Source organism: Chaetodon auriga, chromosome 2, assembly GCF_051107435.1.
Source record: "Chaetodon auriga isolate fChaAug3 chromosome 2, fChaAug3.hap1, whole genome shotgun sequence".
NCBI lineage: Eukaryota > Metazoa > Chordata > Actinopteri > Chaetodontiformes > Chaetodontidae > Chaetodon > Chaetodon auriga.
In genome coordinates, this window is record NC_135075.1 from 10732802 (window position 1) to 10759614 (window position 26813).

The 26813-nt window shown below is 43.1% G+C and overlaps 1 protein-coding gene across 14 annotated transcripts in view; it reads right to left on the reverse strand.

Annotated features, from left to right (window-relative positions):
- celf4 (CUGBP, Elav-like family member 4) overlaps nucleotides 1-26813 on the reverse strand; it is an 84209-nt gene that overhangs the window by 44465 nt on the left and 12931 nt on the right. For all 14 annotated transcript variants that reach the window (XM_076753954.1, XM_076753945.1, XM_076753852.1 and 11 more), the window contains exon 2: nucleotides 15637-15719. In XM_076753954.1, the coding sequence (XP_076610069.1) occupies nucleotides 15637-15719 (83 nt within the window). The remainder of the gene's footprint in view (nucleotides 1-15636; nucleotides 15720-26813) is intronic.

The window sequence follows — 26813 nt, forward strand, 5'->3', positions numbered from 1 at the left end:
TGAACTGTCATTTATTAGCTGCAGTCTACAATGACTTATATTATTATTTTGGATGAGTGCCTAGATTGAGATGCAGTTATTTAGATGTATTGCTCAGTGCTAATGTACAGTAGGTCCAGTGGCAAACTTACCAAGCAGCAAATGCCATTAGTTGATGTGATGTTATAATTGATAAAGTATCTGAGACAACTATAACATGTTTGCAGAAATAATTCCTTGCAATAGCTACCACATCATCATGTATTAACTCAGCGTAGATATTATCGTGTCTCTTTGGACATGGCCACTCTTAGACACTGTCTTAAATGCTGTCTTTGTGTTTGCCTCACTAGTGTCAGTCATTCATTCCATGTCAGCTTGTTTGGGATTAAAGGAGCTGGTGTCAGTCCAGTAAGAGTACTGGTGGCACTGTTTCAAAGGTATCACTGGAAAATGCAGCGCAAGAACACAAACCACTTCTCACGACCAAAGGTGTCCCCAAAATCAATAAAAAGATAAACAGGAATCTTCGAGATTAGAATTTAAAAACATACTGAGGTGATGAAGCAGACATTTTAATTATTAGTGTGCAGAGAGGGTTATTCACGGCGGCCATTAAAGGAGAAAATATACACTAGGTAGCTTACCACTAAGTGCTCTTGCAAGAGCCATGTCGAACTTTTAAGTCCTTTACTGCCCAGGAAGATGTGTTACTGTTCGGTAAATGAATTATTGGTTGGACTGGATCCTTGCCAAAGACAACCTTGCTGTGGAACATGATTGTTAATTAGGTCTAGATGTGCTTAAGGGCTAACAAAACTGCACAAGCACCACATCTCCAAAACCCAGCTGAGAATACACTGATACTGCAGTCTTATCTTAGCTTCCTCGACGAACTTTACGGGCCCAAACCTCTGACTAACTACCTCAAAATGCTTTGCCCTTTAGTGTAAAAAGCAGATATTGCATGCCTCCGTTTAGCCATCTTTCATATAATGCTAATATTCTGTTTTGCAGCCGGTGGGGAATTCATTTGTCTGTTTAATTTCACAGGTGCCCTTAACGCACCGATCAACAACAGACGTCGGCCGTGAACAGGCGGCACCATCTGTGTGCAGGGAGTGCCAATGGCCCTGAAGTCTTCACTCTTTGCCACCAAGCACTAAGACTCAATTAAGAGCCCGGGTCCATGCATCTTTGGCCATCATTTATTTGGCAAAGGCATTTAAAAAGCTTCCCCACCCAAAGACAGCATGTGTGGTAGAAGCCACGTCTCCTCCCTTAATCACTGGTAGTAATTAGTTCCTGTGAGCGGTATCATTAGGTATCAGCGCCGGCGCAGTTGTCACAGCCAGCGCACGTCTGGGATGACAAAAGGAGATGGAAGGAAAAAGAGAATCATCGCTGTAACAGAGAAACTGGGCGAGTTGGAATCCTGTCCAAAAACGTTACAAGGTTGTCCCACGAGGGGCATAATCCATCAAAGTGATTTTTCTTCTCTCTCTTTCACCCCCCCCCACACCCCACCCCCCCCTTCTGCCCCCCTGTCTTCTTTGCAACGTAATCATTTTCCTCTCACGGGGTGTGACATTCATAAAGGATGCTGGTGCAGGTGCCGTGTCTTGCCAAAGTTTGGGATGAGTTTCAGCGGTGTATTTACAGTGTGGGATTGCCAGAGGTGAGTTACAATACTCCTCGGCAGACTTACCCTTGTAACTGTCCTTCTTGCCTAGTTTCTCTTGCCCTGCTCTTCTTTCCATCCTTTTGTCCTGACCACCATTGATCAGTTATCTGAAAATACTTTACTCAGATAGGAGCCCTTGGCTGTACTCAACACGTTATCACTCCCAGCTCTCATACAGACACTTGGTCAGGATCCCTTGGCGTCACTTTTTAAGGCAGTAGCCCATTTAGCATCATTTTTCACAGTGCAGGGCTGTCTTATGGACTTCTATAGACAGCCCCTTCTTACTCCCAACGCGTCGCAGTTTACAGAGCGAGAAAAGTCTGCAGTTGGAGGAAGGTGGCTGGTTGGATGAGTCAAGCACAGGACTTTCACTCAGGAGACCAGGGTTTGTGTCTCGTGTGAGACCAGTAATGTACTTACTGCAACCCAAACCATGATCTTTTCCTAAACCTAACCAAGTAGTTTTGGTGCCTAGGCAAACTGTGACTATTTCAAAACGTTAACCATGTTGTTCTCAGCAAGCTTTCTTTTGAAAGTCTAACCAGACATTGTATATCTATTATTGCTAGCTTGACCGTGGAGTCCTGCCTGTACAAACTGATGCTAGAGGGGTAGGACCACTGACCAAGTGTCCATAGGTGATGAGTTGGGAGTGAGAACGTGTTGCTGCTCTTCCTTTGGAACATGATATTCTCTGTACCTCCAAGGTTTCGGATTTTCATAGAAGTGGTTGATCAAAGCAACTGGATTACTGGGGCCAGGACGAACAGTGATGATAACCAAGAATCTGAATTGGTGCTGCTGTACTAAACAGCTTGATTGAGGGTCTAAATATCAGATCCAGGCTCGACGACAAAGCATTATTCTTCATAACGACAAGCCCCATCACTCAGCCGATTCTAGTGTTGCTAACCCTCCTGACTTCCATAAAGTCTTCAGGACCCTTGGAGTTCACCTCAATGACACCTTCCTATGCTAAATGACATGCTGAATCTCTCTTTCAGCCAGACTGTATACAGTACTAGTTATTTACGGAGGGAAATAATGTCCTTAGTAAAAATGGAGCTTGTTTGTGTAGCTTCTTGGATAGTGAGTTTGTTTCTCAGTGGAGTTCTGCTTCAGTTTTTGGTGGCAAGAACGCAGCTGTTCAGTCCCTTGAACACCTTTGGTTTTCAGCAAAATATCCTTTATTTAAAGTTTCCAGGGAGCCTCAGTGGATAAGTTGTTTACTTATAGTCTTCACAAATATGCTAACAAGCTGTCGGAACATACAAACCTTATTATCACACAAACCTTGTGACTCAGTCTGGCCGCCGCTCTTTCCCCCCTCTGCAGATTCCTATTTCAATAATGACGCTGCAAATTTTCATTCTGTTGACATGCGAGTGCAGTGCATGTCACAGCACTTTGTCAAATATGTAGACAGAGTTAAAACACACTCATGCTGAAAAAGAGGTACGGCAAGGGGTGGAAAACAAACATCATCTGACAAGTTTGTGGCACATTTGGTTCAGACAGTGTGATTCCCTCTGGATCTAAGAGAGTGGTAGCGAGGAGAGGAGGTGTGGGAGAGGACGGCAAAGAGAGAAAGAGAGGGGGAGAGAGAGAGAGAGAGAGAGAGAGAGAGGGGAAGAGATAGACAGAGTGAACTCCGTCACAGCCATTGTTCTTCCATGTGGAAAGGTGACAAAAGAAAAGTGTGAAAGGGCCCACCAGAGGGAGGGGGTTGTGGAAGAGAGGGATGGGGAGAGAGGAGAGACGGATGGTAAGGGAAAAGGTTGCAAGAGAGGCTGTGAGAGAGCGTGAGGGATGTGGAGATTTTAGATGGCTGTAAACCAGCTGGTACAGTTGTTGCTGTGTAAATAATGTTGGTGCACTTAAAAGACGGGTTCAGGCTTTCAAGTCTGTCTTTGCTCACACACCATATGTGTGTTGAGAGAGTTATTGGTCCCTTCCTAACCCGACTACACTGTGACAAAGTAGGAGACAAAATCCACAGTCCTTGTTCCTCTGAGGCTAATGTGAAGCTTCAGCAATCCGAGTTAGCCAAAGCAGCCTATGTGTGGGTTTAATGTGTACGGGCTTGTTGCCAGTGATGTGTCCTACAACAAACTTAGATAGAACCAGAAAATGCCCCTTCACCACCACGGCTGAGGAAGGACGTCCACTCTGGGGAAACAAGAATGGATCTATGTAAAGACTGTAACTGTAGACGAGCCCCAAATTCATTATCACAATAGTTTCTGACCAGATGATTAATGATTGTTTCAGGTACAGAAGCAGTGTGAATGTGTAAACTTATGCTTTTTGGGTTAATAGATAGTTGGATTTAGAAGCAGACCCAGCCACTGTGGTACCACTGCTGTCCACACCTGCTGCAGGTCACAGAAGTCATTGTGTCCCCATCTGATTTGGCTAATGGCTAAAGCCTTGTATTAGCTTTTAAAAATCTATGTGAAACAAGTTTCCACCTGGCGTTATTCTCCTAAGTTTGAACACTGGAGCGTTTTTGCAGACTGTTTACCTGCTGCAAACAGTCAATGTAGTGACTCTATAGACATTAGCTGTAGCTACCTAGCTGTCTGTGCTGGGTCATGGCGTGTGTGTGTATTTCTGACACACAGCTCTACCTCCAACTAATCTCAAAACTCACCAGGAACCCCCCCCCCCCCCTCCTTTTTTTTGCGCCAATCACACTCCTTTTTCCTCCCATCTTTGTATGCTTATGAATAATAGTCATGAAGCCCCAGGATAAGCACAAAATCTTCACTTAAGTTGAAACAATTTAAATTCATGCATGTTACAACTCACCCCACCCCAGGTGAATTCCTGTCTACTCGTGTCTTTGTCTTCAATGACATCATTTGCAATCACGTTACCTCTAAAATTTGCTTTATGTTCATTTTGAAAACATCTTTGTTGTGTAATCTTGTTGTTAAGGTATCACTATATGTTCAGTATCGAACAACATGGATCAACTCAACATATTAGCTGTGTAGGATGTGACTGAAGATTGACTGGAAAAGACTCTGAACCTGACCTATAAAAAGACATGGCACCACTATCTTTCATTAGCGTAATTTAACAAATGAAGAAGACAATACAGTAAGACAAACCATTTTTCCATAATTACTTCTCACAAACACACCACACATGCACACAACTCTCACACTACTAATCTCTCTCTCTCTCATGAACACACAGACACACAGACACACACACACACACACACACACACACACACACACACACACACACACACATACAGAACATATTACATCTGCTGGTCAGAGTTGATGCTCCCAGCAGTCGCATATCAGGCCATAATTAGGGCTTGTTGCACAAAGTCTGGCAGTGTGGACAAACACTCTATATCACACACACACACACACACACACACACACACACACACACACACTGAATCACAACACACAGAGAGAAACACTTAAGTGGGTGAGTCAGAGCAACACTCTTCCTATGTCTCACACACGTAAACACTCAGAGGCGAGGCGAGCGGCAGAGCCCCTGCCAGGTTATATGGAGGGACAGAGTGTTCTGAGTTACTGCACAGTGCAGCCACTCTCCACAGCAGCACCATACAGAGTCCATAAAGCATGATGGATGGCCTATCATCATTTACCTCTTTGGTGACTTCTCAATGCTGTCACACCCCGCCAAGCACATGCAAGAAAGGTGAGACACACCAAAACAGACAGGCAAGCAAAGGCGGTGCATAACGACGAAAACAAAAAAAGAAAAAAAGAAAAGGCAATGCAGACAAAATGATGCTAAAAGGAGGATTAGAGAGAGTGTCAGAGGGAGGGAGAAAGAGAAGGAATGGAGACAGAGAGATGGATGAGGGAGCATCTTTGATGTTTGCTAGAATTAATGCACACTCGGTCACAGATGCAAACAGTTGCACGCACACACCCACTATCACAAAAGAACTGAACCATCCCCTGTCCCTTCTCTCCTTTGATGACAGCACCCCACACACGTAGAGGCTGTATTTAGAGCATGCAAAATCTACTGTCTCCTCCGCTCTCCTCTCCTCTCCTGCACTCCATGGCACAGCAAAGGGAGCAGGAGGAGGAAAAGAGAGAGGGAGAGAGAGAGAGAGAAAGCATGAACGCCAGATGCAGCAAGATGACACAGTGATAGTTTACATGTCAAAGCGGGTAGGATATCAAAAATGAGAGCAAAAAAAGACGAAGAGAAGGAAAGTATAGGGTGTGTGTTTGTATGAGTGTGTGTGAGTGTCAGGGGGAGGGAGTCTGTGGCTAGAACAGTAACTAACTTCCATAAGAATGAGTGCAGCCGGGGAGCCAGAGGGGGCACAGGGCTCAGACTGTGTGCTACAGTGGAAAGTTAAGCACTGTGCCTTGTGACCAGGATGAATTTGAGCACTTGTGCTAGTTTAACCTCTTGAACCCATAGCTGTCTCTCACTCAGTATGTTTCAGCCACATATTCCATGTGTTGTTATTTTAAAGAGGCTCTCCAGTGATGTCTCACAAGAGACAGATAAAAAACACAATCGTCAAAATCAGTACAGGAGGGACTGAAATATCCTGACTTTTAGTCCATTGCGTGGTTGAAGCTAATGGCTCCATCATGCAAATTAAGAGGGTCTTCATTAGACTCTGCATACACAGAAATCTGTTGTCTCTCAGGTCAAGCTGAGATAACCCTGATGACATCATGATGGGTTATTTTCCCACAGTTCACCAAGCTCCTCCAGAGCCACAGCTCTTTTTCTTCATAGGTGCTGCTCTGGTGTTGTGCTCACTGAGGACTGTCACAGGTAAAGACTACAAGTTTGACAGTGTTAGCTCACCAGACCTCTGTAGCCAGCTCCTCATGTCTGCGGCAGACTAGCTGCTTGAGGCTACATTGGTGATTTTGGTATTTTTTCACATCATGAATCTGCCAATGTAAAAGCTGTGCATTGCTAAATTGCGTAAAACTCTTTTATGTTAACTGTCCCTAGCAAGCAATACCAAAGTTTGTATGTTGAGTCGAAATGACATTAGCATGATGGATATGTCAGACACTACTGATGAGTTAGGGTAAAATAACCACCCCATCAATCAAAAAGTGGCACACAGGCTGAGCAGTGCTCTGCGTGAATGGTAAACTAATGTTAATGAGCAAAATTAGGTTGAGTTCCCCTTTAAGGAAAGATTAAAGTACTTAGAAATGGCATCATTTAGCGTGCAAATACTGCTATGCACACTCTGGGATACTTTTAATTAAAAATGTGTTGAAGGGGTTAATATGTATAGCAGGTGCTTACAGTGATTCGTGAAAGAATCCCCACAGTGCTGTTGTTGCACCGAACACTGAGAGAAAATGTTTCCAACAGACTTCTCGCCTTCTTATATACAGAAAGGGAGAGAGAGGGAGAGAGAGACTGCATCTCTGGACAGTGACTATTGATCGCCACCCGGCACACATCACCACAACTTTCACAAATTGCTATTGAGAAGTGACCTGTAATGCAATTACTGGCCAATCCAGGGCCTTGGCTGCCATCAATTATTAAAAGCTGCCTGAGTCGTGGCCCGCTATCCGGCCTCAGCTGGTGCGTTGTGTCATTATCACATCTGCCGGCCACCAGCTCGCCAGCTGCTACGGCGGGGTCTGGAACAAGATTTCCAAGCACCACTTCCCACTCTGTCGCACATATCGGATGATACGGCCAAACGAAGAAATTGAAATTGCTGTATTACATATTCCAACGGCTACAGTGAAGGTGAGGTGGTGAAGGTCATGCAATAAAATGGTTTTCTTGGTGTTCTTGGCACATTACCACTAAGCATGAGAATGATATTTACAGAAGAGTAAAATCCCTTTGTGAAAACTGTGGGGTTAGTTTGTGCTTTACAAGAACTTTTGTAAGTAGAAAAACAACATTAATATTGCAGCGCAGCTCACCATTGGGTCCTAGTTTTAAAAACGTTCAGTAGCGTAGTCAATGCCAGCAACAAATCAATAGCCACTGTTTCTACCGCTAACCTGCTACTTCTCACTGTCTTCTAATAATTCCATATATGTTTCCGCTTTGCTACACTGTTAGCTCTTCTGTAATCACTTATACGTTCCTTGAATAGTTTCTGCCATCAGGGTTATGATGAAAGAAGACAGAGAAAACGGCAGTGCAAGCATTGCATGATAATTGCCCTTTGCTTTGAACTGACACAATAATTTTTCTTTTAGTTGTTCTCATTATAAAAGCCCTTGTTCAAACTGGGCTTGTGATTTTTTTCTCTGCAGTCATTGTGAAATAATTTATTTGTTATCTAGCTTCACACCAAAGTTGCATTTTAAAATACTGCTACCAAAGGGGCAGCATTGCATCTACACAGCAAATTTGAAAACCCTTGAACACTTTTATTCTGAAATTCTGCAGAGCCATTTTGGAAAACAAGTGATACCTTATGTTCATTGCTTCAATAAAGAATCTTAAAGAGACTTCTAATAAAACCAAAGGGCTCACAGTCAACTATTGACATTTAACTTTTAATGTCACACGAGCAGTTGGACTGAGTGAAACTAATAGAAAGAACTTAAGACTAATATAGAGAGAGTACAAAATGTATGGCGAGCTTCATGCTGTACAGTAGAAGCTGCAAGAGTCGTGCAGGGCCTGAGGAAAAAATGAAACCGCCGAACGACAGTGTTCTCTGGTGCTTCAAAGCCCTCTGCCCTCTCCCACACAGACAGCTGAGGGAGAGACATGGGAGTAGAGCAGAGTAGTCAAACCACACTATGCATGACAGAAAGAAAAAAGTTCTACAGTATAGACCATAATACTCTCCAATGATCAATAAAACACCACTCTAATAGATACATTATATTGTAGGTGTGACTGATTTATGGCATTTTATTGTTTTCAGTTATCTGTTCTCTGTTCTTCAACATTTACTGTGCACGGTAAATTAACGGAGCAGACAACAATAAAAACATCAGACAACACTGCAGTTACTGTTGTGAAAAAGTCATGTGTGTGTCTGTGGAGCTTAAGAGCACGAAAGAACAAGGAGATATAGTAATGTGACAAACAACTGACATACATACAAAAAGATGCATTAACAAAAAAATCCCTGAACTGGCAGGATATTTCAGAGCAGCTGGAGTCGAGCAGGCTCAATACTCAAAAATGACTATCACAACCAACTTACGCAGATACGGAAATCTATGAACTATAAGCACAGCCAGGGCTGAAGCCAGGCACGCATTGGTTAGGATGCTATTAAAGATCTTTTTCTCTCTCCCTTTTTTTTTTTTTTTGGAGGAATAGCTCCAGTTGCAGGGGCCCATGCTTCTGTCCTCTCCGCAGTGGAAATCATACCCACTGCCAGGTTTATATCAATAAGGAAATGCTGAGCTTTTGGGGTTTATGACAACAACCCCAATCATGCAGAACTGGATGGATGATTTCTCAGCACCAAACAATAATGTGGTATGCACAAGAGAGAAGTTTGTGTCAAATTTGTTTAAAAAATAATACAAGTTAATCATCTGTGACTGAAAATTACTTTTTTTTGTGCTGCTTTTCATTCTGGTGAGTACATGGAAGAGTCCTAAAGTGCCAGTAGTGACGTTAACACTTGTAAATGCTCAGTGGAGCAGGCTACTGAGGATGAAGACTCATTGATGCACTGTGAGGCTATGCTTTTGTGGATCAATAGAAACTCAAGGAAAGGACAAGTTGATTTCAGGCTGTGACAGTAGCTTGAGCCAGCAATAGATTGAGATGCTGAAAAGAGCTATGGCACCTCTGAAATTTCTGAAGTGGGGACATGCTTTTAGAGCCAATACAAAAACATCTGGATCACCCAATAATAGCACTTGCAAGAGGTGTTTTGAATTGCTCAGACAGTTCGATCCATTCCTTTAGAAAGCGAATCGCACGTTTTAGGACCGCTGGCTGAGGACTCTGTCTTTTCAGTCATCAACAATTTGTAGTGAATTTACTTAAAAGGGAGAGTACGTGTTATTTGAAATTATAACAAGCATTAATACATCAAGACTTGACTCAAGACGTCCCAATGGAGAGTAGTAATGGGGCATTTAGTGAAAGTCTTGTTTTGAATAGTTGCACTGGGGAGTCCTGGCCAAAACTCCAAAGTGTTCTTTTTAAATGAGACTACAGTACAATCAAAAACTGGGTTACTGCTATGACATTGCATGAATTGCAATATGGCTTGGTTGTATAAAGGTGTGCCATTTCACATATGGATCATGAATCTATTGCCCCAGTGGGTAGCATGCGCCACTTCTGAAATTAGTTGGATTATTGGACTAAAGTGAACTGCTGCCTCCAGACAGATGATTTTTTCTCATTTGTACAATCTGCTCAAACTCCACTTGGCAATGGGAGGTTGTAACATCAGGCCTGGAGCCCAACGATAATGGGAGCATTCAGACTTTATATGACAAAAGATGGTGTGTGGGCTTGTAATGATCTTTGTTACAATTATGGCACCATTCATGCTTCACTCCTTAAAGCAGTTTAACCAAAATGACACTGTGTGGCCAAAAGTATGTGGACTCCTGAACACCATATGTAATGGTTTAACATCTCATTTGAACATTTCTGTTATGTCAAGTGGAGCTGTTAAAATGCTTTGAATTTGGGATCTGTGCTTCATCTTGGATGTTGCTGCTGTGCAGTGTCATGCAAAGGTGAGCTAGTTCATATGATGTTGTTGTGAGTCGGTTTGATGACGTTCCAGCTCATCCCAAATGGATTGGATGGGAATGAGATCAGGGCTCTGTTCAAGCTAGTCAGGTTCTTCCACATGGGTCTGTCACTGTCATGGTGAAACAGGAAAAACCCTTTCACAAAGTGCTGTGACATAGTTGGAACCACAGCATTACCTCAAATATCCTAATGTGATGTAGCTTTAACTCGAACAAAGTCTACCCCAAAACTCAAAATACAGCCACAGACCAGAAGTGCCACAGACCAGAAGTGCCAAAGCTTGTGTGGACAGGGCCATATAGTGTGCGTGATCAAATAAAACTCAGCTCCTCTGTAGGCCGTTAGAAGAAAAAACAAGAAAATTAATGAACTATGTTGAGTTTATCGACAAACAGTGGCATCTGTGTTTAACTCTGAATTTATTACAAACGCTATTTTCAGGAAGTCTTTCTGCTTTTGTACTGTCTGTTGGGGAGACTCATTTGAATTGTTATTGCAGGCTTATGACCTGCCAGATTCACGCTGCGTACTGCCTGAATTAAAAGCTTTGCTCCAGTTTGGACACTGGATACTGTTTATTCCTTTGTTACACTGACTACTGCCAGTGCCTGCTGCTCTTTCTTTTTACTGTTACAGAGACAAGTTGCTCATTAGGTCAACGAGTTTAAAAAAATCTGTGTTTTTGTGAAGCGTGTATTCCTATTGATGCTTCGTGCTGGTGTCATTCTGGGCTAAAACTTGCATGTGCATCACTCCGGCATTCTGTCAATGACTGTATTCATTAATTGGAGCGTGTTATGTGGCAAACAGTTTTCTTTCGGATAAGGGTGATTAGGATAGTTGATGAGGTGATGGCTTGCCGGGAGGGAGGGCACATTTTAGCTCCAGGGCCTGTGGCATTATTTATGTGGACGTGCAGCTATGCCTCCTGCACACTGCACCACTAATCTAAATCTACAAGACAGAGTGGACTACTGTACTTGTGCACACTTAGTGGAAACAAATCATAACTGAGCACCATCAGCCCCCCCCCCCCCCCCCCCCCCATCCAAACACCAAGTTCACCTACTTCACCTGGGGAGCCTGGCAGCTATCGACCAATGAGGGCGACTTATTGAGAAAAAGCTGCCATGAAACTGGGTCGCAGGAGCCAATCAATGCCATGGATTTCTTGCCCTGGCATTATCTCAACTGAGGGGGTGGGGGGTGGCGGTGGGGGGGTTGCGAAAAAAGAAACAGACACAAATCAGCCGTTATGGAGGCACCTCGACTATACCTCTCCTCCCACTCCCTCCATCCACCCACGCTCTCCAACGTGCCATCATCAACCCCTTCCTCTTTCCTCCCTTCTGCTATTCATTTGCTTTTCTTTCTTTTCTGTTGTTTGTTTGCCCCTGGGCTGAAAACTCTGTGTGTATATGTGCTCCATTATGTATGTGTGTGTTTGTGTGTATGTGCGTGTGTGTGTGCGTGTGTGTGTGTGCGTGTGTGAAAGTGCTCTGAAATGATGCATTGATTCACAGTGTTCTATATTTTCTCATCTGGCTCACTATTACAGCGCGAGTCAATCGACGCCGTATTTCTCTCTCGCGCTCTCTCTCTTTTACTTTCTCCCTATTCCTCTCCCTCTCTCGCTCTCTTTCTATGAGTATCAGAGTATCATGTTGTTGAATGGAAGTGTTTACGAGGAGTGTTGTATTGCCGTTACAAGAGACGGGTTTGGAGTATCAGCGGTATGTTTTGTACCTGTGCATGCTCGTGTGTATCTCTCTGTATTATTTTCTCACTTGGAACACGGTGTTAAGTATGCAGGAGTGCATGCTCTTTTTGTGCACAGTGTGGGGGCATATGGTAGTGCTGAGGCCTATACTGTATATCTGACAACGCGTTTGAGTGGATGCCAGATCTGTTTTTTTATTTATATTTTTTTAGCGTGTGTGAGTATTTATACGTGTGAGGGAGGATTTGCTGGTGGGTATTTGCTCCCTGTGGTTTGTGCACACACTGCACTAGCTCGAGCTCTGCAACTCCACCCTGTGACCCACACATACACACACGTGCGCGCACAGAAACACATCCTCCCACTCATGAGGACTTTTGCCAGAATCAATAGAGGCTTTTTAATGCCTCTTGCTGTAGTACGAGTCTGAAACTGGAGCGCGGGATCACAAATATGGCAGCCAGGGCCCGGCGTTTGGGACGCGCCCCATTTTAGGCCTGTCTCACGCCACTCTCTCAAAAAACAAAAAACAAAAAAAACACTCTTCCATTTAGCTCCTCAATAGCTGTGTACTTCAAATAAGGAAACAAAACTTTTTCCACTGGTGATAGCTTGAATAATATTGACTGTGCTCAGATTCAGATTTGTGTTTTGAGTCTATAACAATGGATTATGAGACAGAGTCATGTCACTTAGTTTTGTGTTGTTTTGGTTACTTTTTATAGTTTCTCAGAACTCCAAAGTGCTGTAGACAAAACATTCAAAATAACAGAGAATTTGTAACTGAAATACTCACTGTGCAGCTGTATTGTGTTGGAGGAAACAGACAAATAATACAATAAAGATAAATATCATATCTGACTGGCAGATACTCTCTGTTAATAAAGGACTTGGATTGGGATCAGGAGCTAAAATAACATGACTGGGACATCTGTACCGTTTTACTGCATCTTCTATCTTTCCAACAAAAAAAATTTTAACAACGGTAAATCCAAATCGAGGCCCTGACTTTGTGGCCCCCTGATCCCCTTTGGCCCCTGGGCCTGTGCTTTAGAGCTCTCCTCTATGATTCATCCAGGGATTTTTCTTTTCATTCAAATGTACCTCTTGAATGTTGTGAATGTCCTCAAACAGTGCAGTAACACTGCTTTCTGTGTCAGTAGAGTTGATTTAATTATGCTGGCAGAAACTTATTCTCCATCAGCATAATCCTGTGTACCTGTAGTGTGTGGCACTGTGATGGAATGAGGGATGTGAAAACAATTTGTCATCTATCATGAGTAGTTCAATGTCAGTGTCACTTTAACATCAGTATTTCTGCTTGTCGCTTGTTTACCCAAAGTCTCTCCTGACACTGCACAGGCTCAGTTGCACACACACACACACACACACACACACACACAAGGCAGCCCTCAGTACTGCGTCTGAGCTACACTAACAGCCTACAGCCATGCTTACAGGGCATTTCCACTAGGAAGCCAAATCCCCTCTTCTCTCGGCTCACCTGGCAGCGAAAGAAAAAAGACGGCAGAAAACTTTTTAAATGTAAGGGTTGGGGAGCAACTTTGACGATAAAAAGCGCATCAGGACGCGAAGTGAAGGGGAAAGAGGCTTTAAGGGGGAAAAAAGGGATTTCATTTGCAGGGTTTTGGTTGTGTTGGCCTCTGAGTGGGGGATTGATAGAGGATGGAGCGAGGGAGAGAAGAAGGAAGATGAAAAAAAAAGTGAAGGAACGGAGGAAAGAGGGTGTAGTCGTGTGCCATAAAACGTCCCACTGCCTTTCCCAGGGCCAAGTCCTCGCTCTGTTTCTAATGAACTCATTTATTCTGTTTTGCTGGCTTTACCTCCACCAGCAACAAAAGACAGTCTCCTGGTTTGCCTCTCTCAGTGCTCTGCTTCAGGGTTTGTTGAGCATCTAGGTCTGTCCTATGGCATTACCTTTGTTTACTTAACGCTCACCATCGATCAAATGCAAACCTGACACTGTCCTCCGCTGGCAAAGGCATAGCTAATTAGCATTTCCTTCTAAAACAATGCTGATTGCAAGTGACTGATCAAATTTATTTGCTGTTGATGCATTATTATGTAGCATGTGATGCCAAGTACAGTCTCTTTCCCTTAAAGATGTGAAGACAGGATCCTTAAAAGAGGGTTTTTTTTTGTGCCCATATCTTCTGGTCCGTGTCAAACAATCGCAACAAAGGCAAAAACATCAATCAGCAGCACATTTTGTGTGAACACAAAATCGCATTCTGGTTTTGGCCAAATATTTAATCTCTCCTCTCTCTCTCTCTCTCTCTCTCTGTGTGTCTGTATCTCTCCCTCCCTCTTTCTTTCTGAATAATATGCCACTGGGAAGTGAAAAAAAAAAAAAACTGAGAGCACGGATCCCCACTCCTCCGCTCTTCTCGGCTGCACGTCTGTGATGTCATAATCACTCACATCAAAGGCTGTGCGCTCAACACGGCGACTGTCAGCTTCCCTGGAGGCGTCATTAAAAACGAACAGAGCAAACTGAGCCAGGCCTGACAGAGACGCATCAAAACTTCCTAACACGCACATACGCACACACGAGCAGACGGGCACGTGCGCGCAAGCACGTGCATTCAGGTGCATGCACGCTCGAGCACATGCTATTACAGACACACATGCACACGCTCACACACAAATAAATAATGATAACATCATGTATACACTAAAGAAAATGCTCGCAATGCATATAATCCCTCATACACACATACGCAGTCACACACACAAACACATGCTAACAATTGAATATCTACCTCTTCCCTGTGACAATGTCAAAAAATCCCTTATTCTAGCATGTGTGAATTGGAGCCGAGCATTAAAACATGACACGTGTGGCTTCCAGCTGCATTGTACATGTGAGTGGGAACATCCACAGCATGTGAACATCTGTTGTGAAGTGATGTGCTGTCGTGATGTACATTCATGATGCACATTTGTGTTGCTGCCAGTCCAGGGCATGATGCAGAGCGTGTACATAAATGTACAAATAGCCTACATCCACCCGCTCACCCGCTTTTACACACACTTGCCCACACACACGGATGCACACACACACACACACACACACACACACACACACACGGATGCACACACACACACACACACACACACCGGCACGCACTCATTTACACAAACCGGAGGAAAGACTATAAATAGTATTCCTATGATGCGATGCTGTGTGTGGTTTCTCCCTATGGGTTTGTGTGTGACTGTCAAAGTGAAGAGAGAGGGAGGCAGTGAAGGGGGGGTGGGGGGGTGGGGGGGGGCAGAGGAAAAGGATGGATATTTAAGGGAAAGGAGGGCTGTGCTCATGTCTGGTGTACAGCCAGTGATAAACAGTACATGACAAGCATGGCAAAGACAGTCAGTCCCCTTTGATTTGAAATGAATATAAGGCATTATATGTTAAAAATGAGCATCTGTGTTTGTGTGTGTGCCAGAGTGAATCCAAGATGTGTTTATGTAAGATTTTGCTTCTGGGTCGACATGGCGTTCCTCCTGTACTACTTACCCCTGGCAGGGTCTTCTGCTCGTGCAATGCATTCTGGGCTTTGAGGGCCGACTCTCTGGCACAGTAGGTGAGGAAGGCACAGCCTGAAATACAGCAAGGGAGAGAACGAGAGAGAGATAATTATGTTATGTGAACTTGGGACAGAGAAGGAGAGGCAGCCATGGGAGGGGGCTGCACCAATCACCAGCGAATAGCCAAAAACAACATGTACACACACGCACACACGCTCACACAGAGTGAGCTTGCAGCCAAAGCTCTGAAACTCTGTCTACACGGCCGCGCTGGGAATTCGCTCGTGTTTGTGTGTGTGCCTGCGTGTGTTTGTGCACAGTGAACAGTATTTCAGCGACTGAACAAACGGAGCATTCCTGTGTACACAAACGCAATCCATACGCATGCAAAAAACAAAAAAAAAAAAAGAAAGACACAAAAGTGAGATGAAAAAATTGTGGCTCTGGAGCTGCGACGATTTGTGCATTCTGTTGCATGAGAGCCATGCTGCCCGCAAAACACATCAAATCTGCCTGAGCTTTCTCCCTGGCAGTCTGAAATAGCAGTTATCCATTCGTCCATCGCACTCTTCTGGGTGCTGTGACAGGGATAGACATTTCCCTGACAGCTTCTCTCTCTCTCACCCACCCCTCCCCGCTCCTCCCTCCACCCTTCATTTCTCCGTCTCCTTGCTCCATATGTTCCAAGACTACCCACAATCCTCAGTTTTGTTAGCACCTGGGCTGACATGTGGGGGTGGAAGGAAGATGGAGACGCAGGAGGCAAGGAAGAAGAAGAAGCCGTGGGGAACGTGTAAGTCGTTCCCTCGCCACCCCCTGTTGACAGTGAGGCGCACGCTACTGTCAGAGAGCTGACAAACTGTCAATCTGCAGATCAAGGCTAATGATTCATGTGTTTGACAGTTTAATAAAACACTTACAAAGACAATTGCACAATAGGCTGCGGTGACACGATTCAATTTGAGGCAAATATTCTTCACGCTGCATGTGCAGGGTTTTTGCTTGTGTGCTCAGACCCTGGAATTTTTTAACGAAATAGAAGAAAATATAATTTCAATTGAATTCAATTAAATTCAGTGAAAGAAAAAAAAAAAATCATCATCCACAAGGGACAATTAGTCTCTGTGTTTGCACAATGATAACAGAGCATTTGAAGTATTTGAAAAAGAGCTTTTTCAGTGCACAATATGGTAGACACAAACATTACAGCAGCAAGAAAAAACTGTTCATGTACAGGAATTTTGGTTTTTTTTTTTTTATTTCATTTTTTGAATCACAGGGGTCTCCATGCAGATATTGACAAACTGTTCCCTGCTGCCACGCAACTAACACAAGCACAAAGAAACAAAAGAACCGCAGTTTGTTCTGGGAACATCAAGGGCTGAGCCGACGATTATCATAGACCCCCTCCCCCCAAAAAACACAAACTCGCAGTGCAGTCTAAAGAAAGCACCCTCCTCTTATAGCTCTTCCCAGTCGTGCTTTGCTTTGTTCTTTTTGCATACTGGGGGCTATTTATTGTCGAGGGCAGCACCATGTACTGTACGTGGAAGCAGCATGCCTCCCATCCTCTCGGCTCCGTGTCTTTAACCCCGGGTCGTCCTGATGGCGGGACACAGGGGAGCTCCGCCTGTTGGTGTTTTTAATTAACGGGCCTCTCTCTCATTAGGCGAAGTGGGAGCTGGCTGCTGACAGCTTGGCTACCTCCTCGTCCTCTCTGGGCCTGTCGTGTTAACGCTACATGCCAGCATCGTCCCACAGGAAACGCACGCAAGTCTCTGATTCACACGCCTGACACTCATTGGCATGTTTGGAGTGCAGGCACCCACCCCATCCAGCGTGTTCAGTAATGGAAGAAGTATTTAGGTCCAGCTACATACCACAATGTAAGGAACACTCCAAAAATAAGACATTATCTGTCAGTGTTGTATTGGTATATTTTGCACTTTTGCACTGCTTATTACTGATCTATGAGAGTATAAGCAGCATTTTAATGTTGTGGGTAGTTGATATGGAGATTATTTGAGCTACTTTATATCCTGTTGCATATCTTAACCCAGTGTTTTTCTTTTCCTGATGTGCTCCGACAGCCATTTCAGATGAACTCAAGTATCCCTTCATCCAACCCTGTTGCTCAGAAATTACATTTATATACCATGAATTTGTAAGACCAAATACATTACACATACAGTCATTACAAGAAATGTTCTGCAGTAACGTTTTCTGCTAAGTTGTCAAGTTTGCAAATTGTTGATGGTGAATGTATCAGTAGAATGCTTACTGACAATGTGTTTCATTTGTTTTTCTACAATATCCACGCCTGCCATACAGCATACAATCATAGCAGCTAAAGCTTGACTAAAAATGTTCGTGGTTATGTTGATGCACTCACAGCACTTAGTTAAGGTTAAGGATGGTCTCTGTTTAATGCAGACTTTGTACACCCACCATCCACCCTGACACCTCACTTCTGTTTGCGTGCAACATAGCAACGTAGCATTTCCCACACTTCAAATACCATTACCGTGGAACATAATGCAGGCAGCAATGACATTCTTTGAGAAATATAATTGGGAAAACAAATCAGCTGGTCATTGACAACACGCATGTTCTAAATGTGTTTGCGTTCATTTTAAAGTGGATTTCATTAAATTCTTCATTCATTATATCAAAGTGGATATAATTATTTCAAACACAGGGTGACCCTGGACTTGTCCCTTTTTAGGCTTGTTTCTTGTTTTTTCTATTTTCCAATAGGTTTGGTCAAGTTTACATTCACTACCTCTTGGAGAAGCTGGGTGTTTCAGCCATTTATCAATTACTTGTATTTATTTCCACTTCTCTGCTCACTTGCTAATCATTTTCATGCACTCTGAACTGCAGCACATGGTGTTAAGCTGTTACAGCTGGGGGTGTCCTGGTGGCTGAGGGGTTTAAAATGCTGACCATGTACTCACAACATCCCCTGTTTTAGTCTGGCTGGGGACCTTTGTTATATGTCACCCCCCAGCTCTTTGTCCCCTTGTTGCCTTTCACCTCTATACTACATAGATCTAGTAAATGCAAATGCCTAAAAAAATAAATAAATAAATAAAAAATACAACCCTGCTACAACTGACTGAAGTTGTTCAGAGACTGCCCTGTGCAGCAATAATAGCTGGTAGTTTACTACTTATTAAGATTATGAGAAGATAAATAAGATCAGCCTCATACCAATTTGAGATATTATCCGTTTCATGTCCCTCTACACACAAATATGTGGATAATTGTATTTTTAAGAAACTGTAATTCTTATTTTAAATTCATAACCTTCCCATGTATTTCGTGGCAGCTACAGAAGCACCCCCTCGGGTAAAAGTACCCCTGTTTGGGAATCAGTATTTTAATCTACAGCAATGTCATCATACTTTACATGAGTGTCACGTTTCATATGTAAAATCTTAATCTGCAAAGTAACTAGTGACTATAGCTGGCAAATACAAATGGAGGAGGGAAAAAAGGAACATACTTCCCTCTGAAATGTAAAATAGACATATAGAGCATCTCAGAGTACCTCAAAATTATGCTTACGTGCAGTACTTCCACTTAGTTATGTTCCACCACCGACTGTATTCACACATGTATGGAAGGGGCAAGCATAGATGCTAACACGGTCACACACGCTCACATACACACACACGAAAAGTGACAGTCAACAAACGTTCAATTTATCATCATTGTCACAAGTCAGATGCTGGCAGCGGCTCTAGTATCTGACTAAGACCCATATTGGCCCAGGAGAGAGAGATAAGCTGTTTGTTTCTGCTGTCAATGCTGCCAATTTGGTTTCCCATCACTTCAAATTCAAATCAACAGCAGCGCAGAGGGGATCTGAGAGAATATGTGTGCGTGAGACGAGAGAGAGAGAGATGGAAGGAGAGAAAAAGAAGGGCACGGGAGCAAAAGGAAAGAGGGGGAGGAGAACAGCAGAAGGGAAAAGCAGAACAGCGAGGGAAGCTCGGTAAGAGAGGGAGAGGGAGAGAGAGCAGATAAGATCACCTAGCTTCTGTGAACACCATCCCCCTGTGTCCTACACTCGCTTCTTATCTCAACCGCTGCAGACACCCTAAAGGGACACACACCCACCGCGAGAGAGAGGAACAGGAAGAGAGTGAGAGACAGAGAGGGAGAGAGAGAGAGAGGGAGAGAGAGAGAGAGAGAGAGAGAGAGAGAGAGAGAGAGAGGGGGAGGAATATGGGGAAGAAAAAGAGAGGAGATGAAAGAAAGCAGCAAGGGAATGGTGGAGACTATGAATACTTACTGGTGGGGGAAGAAGAAAAGACACGAGCTTCAGTGGTGAAATCCACCAACTGTCACCAGGCCTCATTTAAATGACGGCTGTGTTGGACCACATAGAGCTTTGACCTTGTTAACTGTGGGAAACATTCACTTGATGAGCTGTCTTTGCTAGATGTATCTCCTCAACAAGTTGGCTGTTCGGAAACTACATATATGTATGTATCTTTTTATATCTACAGCGATGCCATGTTGTTTAAAATCATCTTCTTAGGATCAGTATATTTGAATACCAATGCCATCCAGTAATGTTTAATTAAACCGTCTTGTACTGGCTGAAGCACGTTTCATGAGTTTTGAAGCAATGTCACTGAAAATTCATTGGAATATTTTTTTGTATTTGTTTTCAACTCCATGACTAACTGCAGAGTTTTGTGTAGTCTTTCAGATATTTTAGCCTTGGTTGGGTGGAAGCCAGACTTTTCTTTTCTTTAAACCTACCATAACTATTTTTATTAAGAGAAAGAAGGTGTAAACATTACACTGACATACTTTTAAAGTTGATATAGCTAATATGTTAGCAAGCAGATACAGAGCAACTTTAGCATTGATTTGGTGTTGTGTTTCTTACCACCTGATGAATGTAAGCCCAATGTTCATTCTCCTTTAAGCTCTGATTTTGGTCTCCACCAGGTCCCGAGAGAAAATCTGACTCTTGAGAAACTAAGTGCTCCAGCTACTCATAAACTTTGTCTGTAAGACATTTGGTGCTGGGCAGATTTGTTGATTTTGGGAGCTTTTTTCACCACGAACAGCTGCTTAATGCTGCCGTGAACAACTCTTGAGAGAGTGGTGAGAGTGAACCAAAATGGCAAATCTAGATTTAAACACCAAACTAATGAATGCAAAGACGCTAAAACACTCCATAGTGTTGAGGAGAACTGCAGAGTCAGGGAATCATTTGTCACTACGAGCACATACATACAGTGTTGTGTTTTATCATGCAACTACATGTAGCTATCAAATGCTAAATCCTGTCATCATGTCTCATTTGAAATTATTAAGACAGTCAAATGTAAAGGCATTCAGTCCCACCCTGTGTATTTTATGTCTAATTACAAAATGTAAACTCTTGAGGTCAACGAAATCGTCAACTACCCGGAAACATTCCCGAGACCATGACCTCTCTGCCCTCAGTGGCTGCTTTGGCCCTTGACAGGAACACGCCAATTTTGAAATTCACCTTTGAAGCTAATTATAATTGTACTAAAAGTAAAACTACTAATGCATTCCTGAATTAGCACTTTACAGCATTACTGGACACATGAATTACTTTTTACCAGCATGCATTGCCTGACGCCACCCAAGACTAGACAGCTTGGGGACAATGTTATTGCACAGAATTCTCTAATTATCTTGTGCCTATTAATTCAGGGATTGTAAAAGGCTGACATAAAAAGTTCCCTCCTCTCACTCTATCCTTTTATTCTCAGCCACAGACGGGTAGAAACTCCCAGTGATCATTTAAATATTTCAGAACATCTTGGTAAGAGCCTAAAAAGAGTCAATAGCATTAAAAAGCTTTATCCACGGCGCGGCTGAAACTCCACGCTGCATAGCCCTGGAACTCTGCCTCGAAAAACTTTGGCATGAAACTTTGTTTGAGGCTGTCCAATTTCAGTCAGTCAATAGAAATCTCCGCGTCTCCCTCTACCTCAGTTCTGTTAGCACTTATCTCCTCCTGAAAGGGTTGACCAAGGACAGCCTTTGCTCAATAAACAGAAGAATGTTTTTTTTTCTCCTTTTTAAAAGATTGACCTTAAGACAAGAACGTTCTGACTGGATTTTTGTGAGTGCTAAGACTTAGATAACGCTCTTCAATTCACTCTTGAAATGGGTCAGAGTAAAGACGAAAATTCTTGACTTATTGTGTTCAGAGAAATAGCATATAAAGCCTTGGTCTTTTAGTCATATGGTGACAGTGAGTACCACTGAGTGCAGGAGAGGAATACTAATAAGCGTCGTATTAAGAGAGTTTCTGATTCAAGAGTGATACAGTTGCCCTTGTGCTGCTGTAACTGGGACACTCAATATGAACCATGTGATTGTTGCTATTCAGTCTCCGTCTGGCTCAAAACACCATAAAATTAAATGAGAAAAGTATTATGTATATGCAATTCTATTTCTGAAAGTAAAGTAGGCACAGCATTTGCGACCATATATGTGTCTCCTGTGGATGTCTTTTCACATTGGACACGTCTGACCGTCTGGCTATCTCTGTGGACATGGTGTCCATATCGTGCTACACTCACATACCAAATACTGAAAACTTAATTTAACCTGCAGACTGGTCTAAGTTAAATATCTCCCATTGAATCTGGTATCAAAGCGAAGAACCCAGACAAGCCCCTACACTTTTGGTTCTGCGAGGAATAGTAATTCAATAAAGTGAGCGGCAGTCGCTCATATCCCCTTCACCTTTGCTGACCTTTCAGATCATTACTCACAATGGAAAAAGAGACAGAAGATAGAAGCTATTTTAGGGGACACAGCCAAGGTCTCCAGGAACACTCCAACTTTCTCCTCGTATCATCTTAAAATCTTTAATTGGCAGCTGTAAACCCTGATTAAATAAAAAAGCACTTTGAAGCCCACAATACGAACTCAGAGAATGGTACTGTACTCTGTACTGTAAACATGGGGGGAAAAAAAAACAAAAACATCAATTGCTGTTCAGAGACCATTTTTTCATTGTGTAAACCAGGCCTTAAAAATTCAGGAGCTGTTTCGGGGACTAATGAATGCTGGTCTTAAGTATGATATTATTTCAGCAGAGTGAAGCAGAACTATGGGGCAGTATTATGAAAAGAGGAGGTGAATTCATTTATAATGGAGTGTAATAGCAGTCCCAGCTCTCCTATAGGCGACTATATGCAGATCCCTTAGTCCTCTCTTCAGGGGAACAAAAATAATCTGTAATATAGGAACACGTACTGAGCATGTCACTGAGGGAGCTACAGAGCAAGAAAAGACAGAGCAAAAGTTAATAACAAGGTGATGAAACTCAAAGGGACGGGACAGCACTGCTGTGCATCTGCTGCATTTTTTTTTCCCCATCCTGAAAAGTGCAGGACATAGTAATTTAGAACAATTGTGGCTCCAGTTGTAACTAAATTACTCTCTGAGATGAGGATATGAAGATTGTCAAATAAAAGTTATTATACTGTATCCTGGGTGAATACTGAGTTCTGATTGACCGTGGGGTGTCAAATAAATTTTTATAACTGGGCCTTTCCTGCAAAACTGTTAAATCATCATGCCAAATTAATGTGCTCTGAGGGGTTTGAATGTTACTTTCAGCAACACACTGAGAAATATCCTGAATAAATTGCTTCGATGTTGCCCCAAAAATGTGCAGGCAACTAGTGTGGGAATAAAGATCACCTTATTTAAGACAATAAAAGCTTAGAAAATCACTGATTACTACATGCATATTAAACTGAACACTTTCATTTATTGCACATAACGCTTATGTATCTGCACACAGTGGTACCTTCAGGAAGCCATAAAGAAAAAACAAAACAGACAACAGAGAAAACGGAACAAATAAAGACCAAGAGAGTTGCATGTGGACAACCTTCATATTAAAATGCATGCCGTAATCCAGAGATTACAGGTATTAGCAGCATGTAAACTCAACATTTTCTCACACACTCTGATGCACTTTTACAGTATGAGCATAGAAAGATAATGACAAAAATATTGTTTATGACAAAAAAATGTACAAGAAAATGGGATCAAATGGTGTGTGTGTGTGTGTGTGTGTGTGTGTGTGTGTGTGTGTGTGAGTCCCTGAAGATAACAGGTCCCATCTCTCGCCCTGCTTCCCAGAGTGGCCGTCTCTAAGCTGTGCTAATCGATTGGCAGAGGAAAAAAGGCCAGCTTTAATGTGTTGCATGTGAAGGATTTACTGGAGAGCAGAGCCACTGAATCAATGGCGTAGAAAATGCATCATTAGGACAGTGTCGTCCCCCTACACCACCCACATACCCCCCCTCCACCCTGAACCACCCACCCCCTGACTCGGTCCCTTGAGGGTCGGGATGGAAAACACACACAAGCATACACACATTTATTACCCACCCACACACACACACACACACACACACACACACACACACATACTTGAGCATACACATAAACTGGGCTTGCATGTGACACTTAAGCTCTCATGCCACAAAGTGAAATACCTTCCGAAACAACACTCGTATCGCATGTAACTTAAATGCTTGAACACACACACTCAGACACACACTTGTTAAAAGCTCCCTTGATGGCAATACACACACAGACACACATGAACACCAAACAGTTAGATCACCGATATCCAGGCGGACGAATCGCTTCACTCTCATCCTACCTCAGCCATTTTGTCAGGAAATGTTTGGGACACCCAAATTTAGCTTTTCACAATATGAATTATTAAACATGGAATGACTCCTAAGATGAACCAAAAGTCTGCACGGTTACATACCGGGTCTGACACTCTTCAATGTTTTCATGCTGACTAATGTATCAACGTACGACTGATAACAATAGCAACAGATTTTTCTTCATGACAAAACTACAACTGTTCAGTGTTTAATTTGGGAACTTTATACTCGGCAGAGTGGAAAAACCTTTGAAACTGTGTTTAAACCATCATGGGACACTAAAACTCTCCTCAAACCCGACAACACACAAAGCACTTTAAGGCTGGATGTCTTGTTTCATCTCTTCAGTGATTGGAGCGCTCTCATGTGCAGCGGCCTTTAAAACACAGAACAGCCCAGTATCTCTTGGAGATTTGTCCATACTGGAGGATTTTGCATGATCGAAATGCAACGCCAATGTTCACCAGCACGGGAGGGAGTGCACTCTGAGATGAGGTGGCAAGTAAGGGTGTGGATGTGGATCACACTGTAGCCCGCCACTGCCTTTACTTAACCATAATCACATATTTGCCATGTCAGTGCTGCGCATAAAAAAACGTCTGTTTTACTGCATGTCATGTTTCTGTCAGGTTTGACGTTTGACAATTCCTCTTCTAATTACCTCATCTTTATTGTGACCACTTCCTCTGCAATGACAACAACCCAACTTCTAACATTAATAACAGTAGTCGTCCTAAATGCACATTAATTTGTATTTTCTTCTGTCAGTTTTGTGGAAATGTAGTTCAAATCTGCACTATGTTTGGATGAAAACCTGCTTACTGAACTTTACAAAGGGTTTTGCAGAATCCTTCCTGTTTGGCCATGGGGATGGAAAATACAAACCCTGAACCAGGAGACTGATAAATAAAATGGACAGAGACAATACAAGTTTCAAGGTTTGTTATGTTATGTTAGTCTTTGCTTCATTTTCTTTATTTTTCTGTCTTCATGTAGCTTTGTATACTGGAAGTGGCACCAACATAAAACATTAAATTAAAAGCCAATATTACCGCCCAGATAGATAGATAGATAGATAGATAGACAGATAGACAGATGGCAGGAGCATGTTGTATCAACAGCCAGGGAGGTACCCGGCAAAGCTGATTAATCAAAAACGTCTACAGATGAATCATGTATCACTAAGAAGACAAAGTGCCTTAATTCTGTCATGGGAGTGGTCCCATGTCTCGTCCCTGTGGTAAAACACTTACAGGATAAACACTCCCATTAATATTCCTCTGTGCACCTCTCCTCTCCACTCTACTCTACTCGCCTCTCTTCTCCTTTCCTCTCCCTGTCCTATTATCCTGCCTCGGCGGACATCCTGTCCTGTCCCGTCCGCCTTGCCAACCTGCAAGATGGAGATGAGAGGACGATCCAAATGCAGAAGGGGGAACATGAATCATTACACTTCCTGTTGTTGCATGCCGTCCGGGGAAGGAAGAGAGAGGACGCCCCCGGGGCTCCGATTGATTCCGGAGACTTAATTGGGTTTATTAGCCAAGATGTTGGGCCCCGCGAGGAGGCTCCCAGAGGCCGCCTAGTCCCCCCCACCCCCATTCCCACTCTTCTGAAGGAGAAAGCCTGCGTAATTGTTTTCCCTCCATCTTCTGTGTCATTGTCAGATGGGTCCTGCGGGATTATTAGCAACCCCAGGTCCCTCAATAATTCATCCAGAGCTATTTATACACAGATGGAGAGTCCTCTAAAGTCTCCCCCAGTGAGCTTATCTGACGCTTAGACAGACAGACAGAAAGAGAGAGAGAGAGAGAGAGAGAGAGAGAGAAAGCAGTGGAGGGAAACAGTGCTACAAAGGGAAAAGCAGAGATAGATAGAATGAGAGAAAATGAGAGAGACGTACAAAGAGAGTAAGAAGGATGGCGATCACAAAAAGAATTGCAAAGACGAGCAAAGCAAGTCTGACAGTGTATAAAACAGTGAGAACGAGAGACAGCAGCGTTGTAGGTAGACACAATGACAATGTTTCTGGTGTGCATTGAGTTTCAAGGTGAAACTCTCTCATCTGCTTTGCCAAAGTGAACAAAAGCACCATCCCGGGAATAGCACACCCTCACGCAACACACATTAATGGCTTTTAATCTTCCCCCCTTTTTCCTCCATTTAACACAATTAAGATGTTTGCAAAGCTAACATGGACCACTAGTCGCTATAGGAAGGGCAGATGAAAGACATTCAGGGATTTCCATATGCAAAGTAAACACAGTTATCCGTCCTTCCCAATGTGTCAATGCGTAAGACCAACAAAACGGTAGCCAGCCATTTCTTAAATCACCTAATAATTCAAACATAACATTAACACATTAGCATATTAACATTAGCGCATTAAGTAGCTTCTAATCCCAAACAGATAGCGGCTGGGCTACAGAGGGCCCCGCGACTGCATGTTTTAATGGCT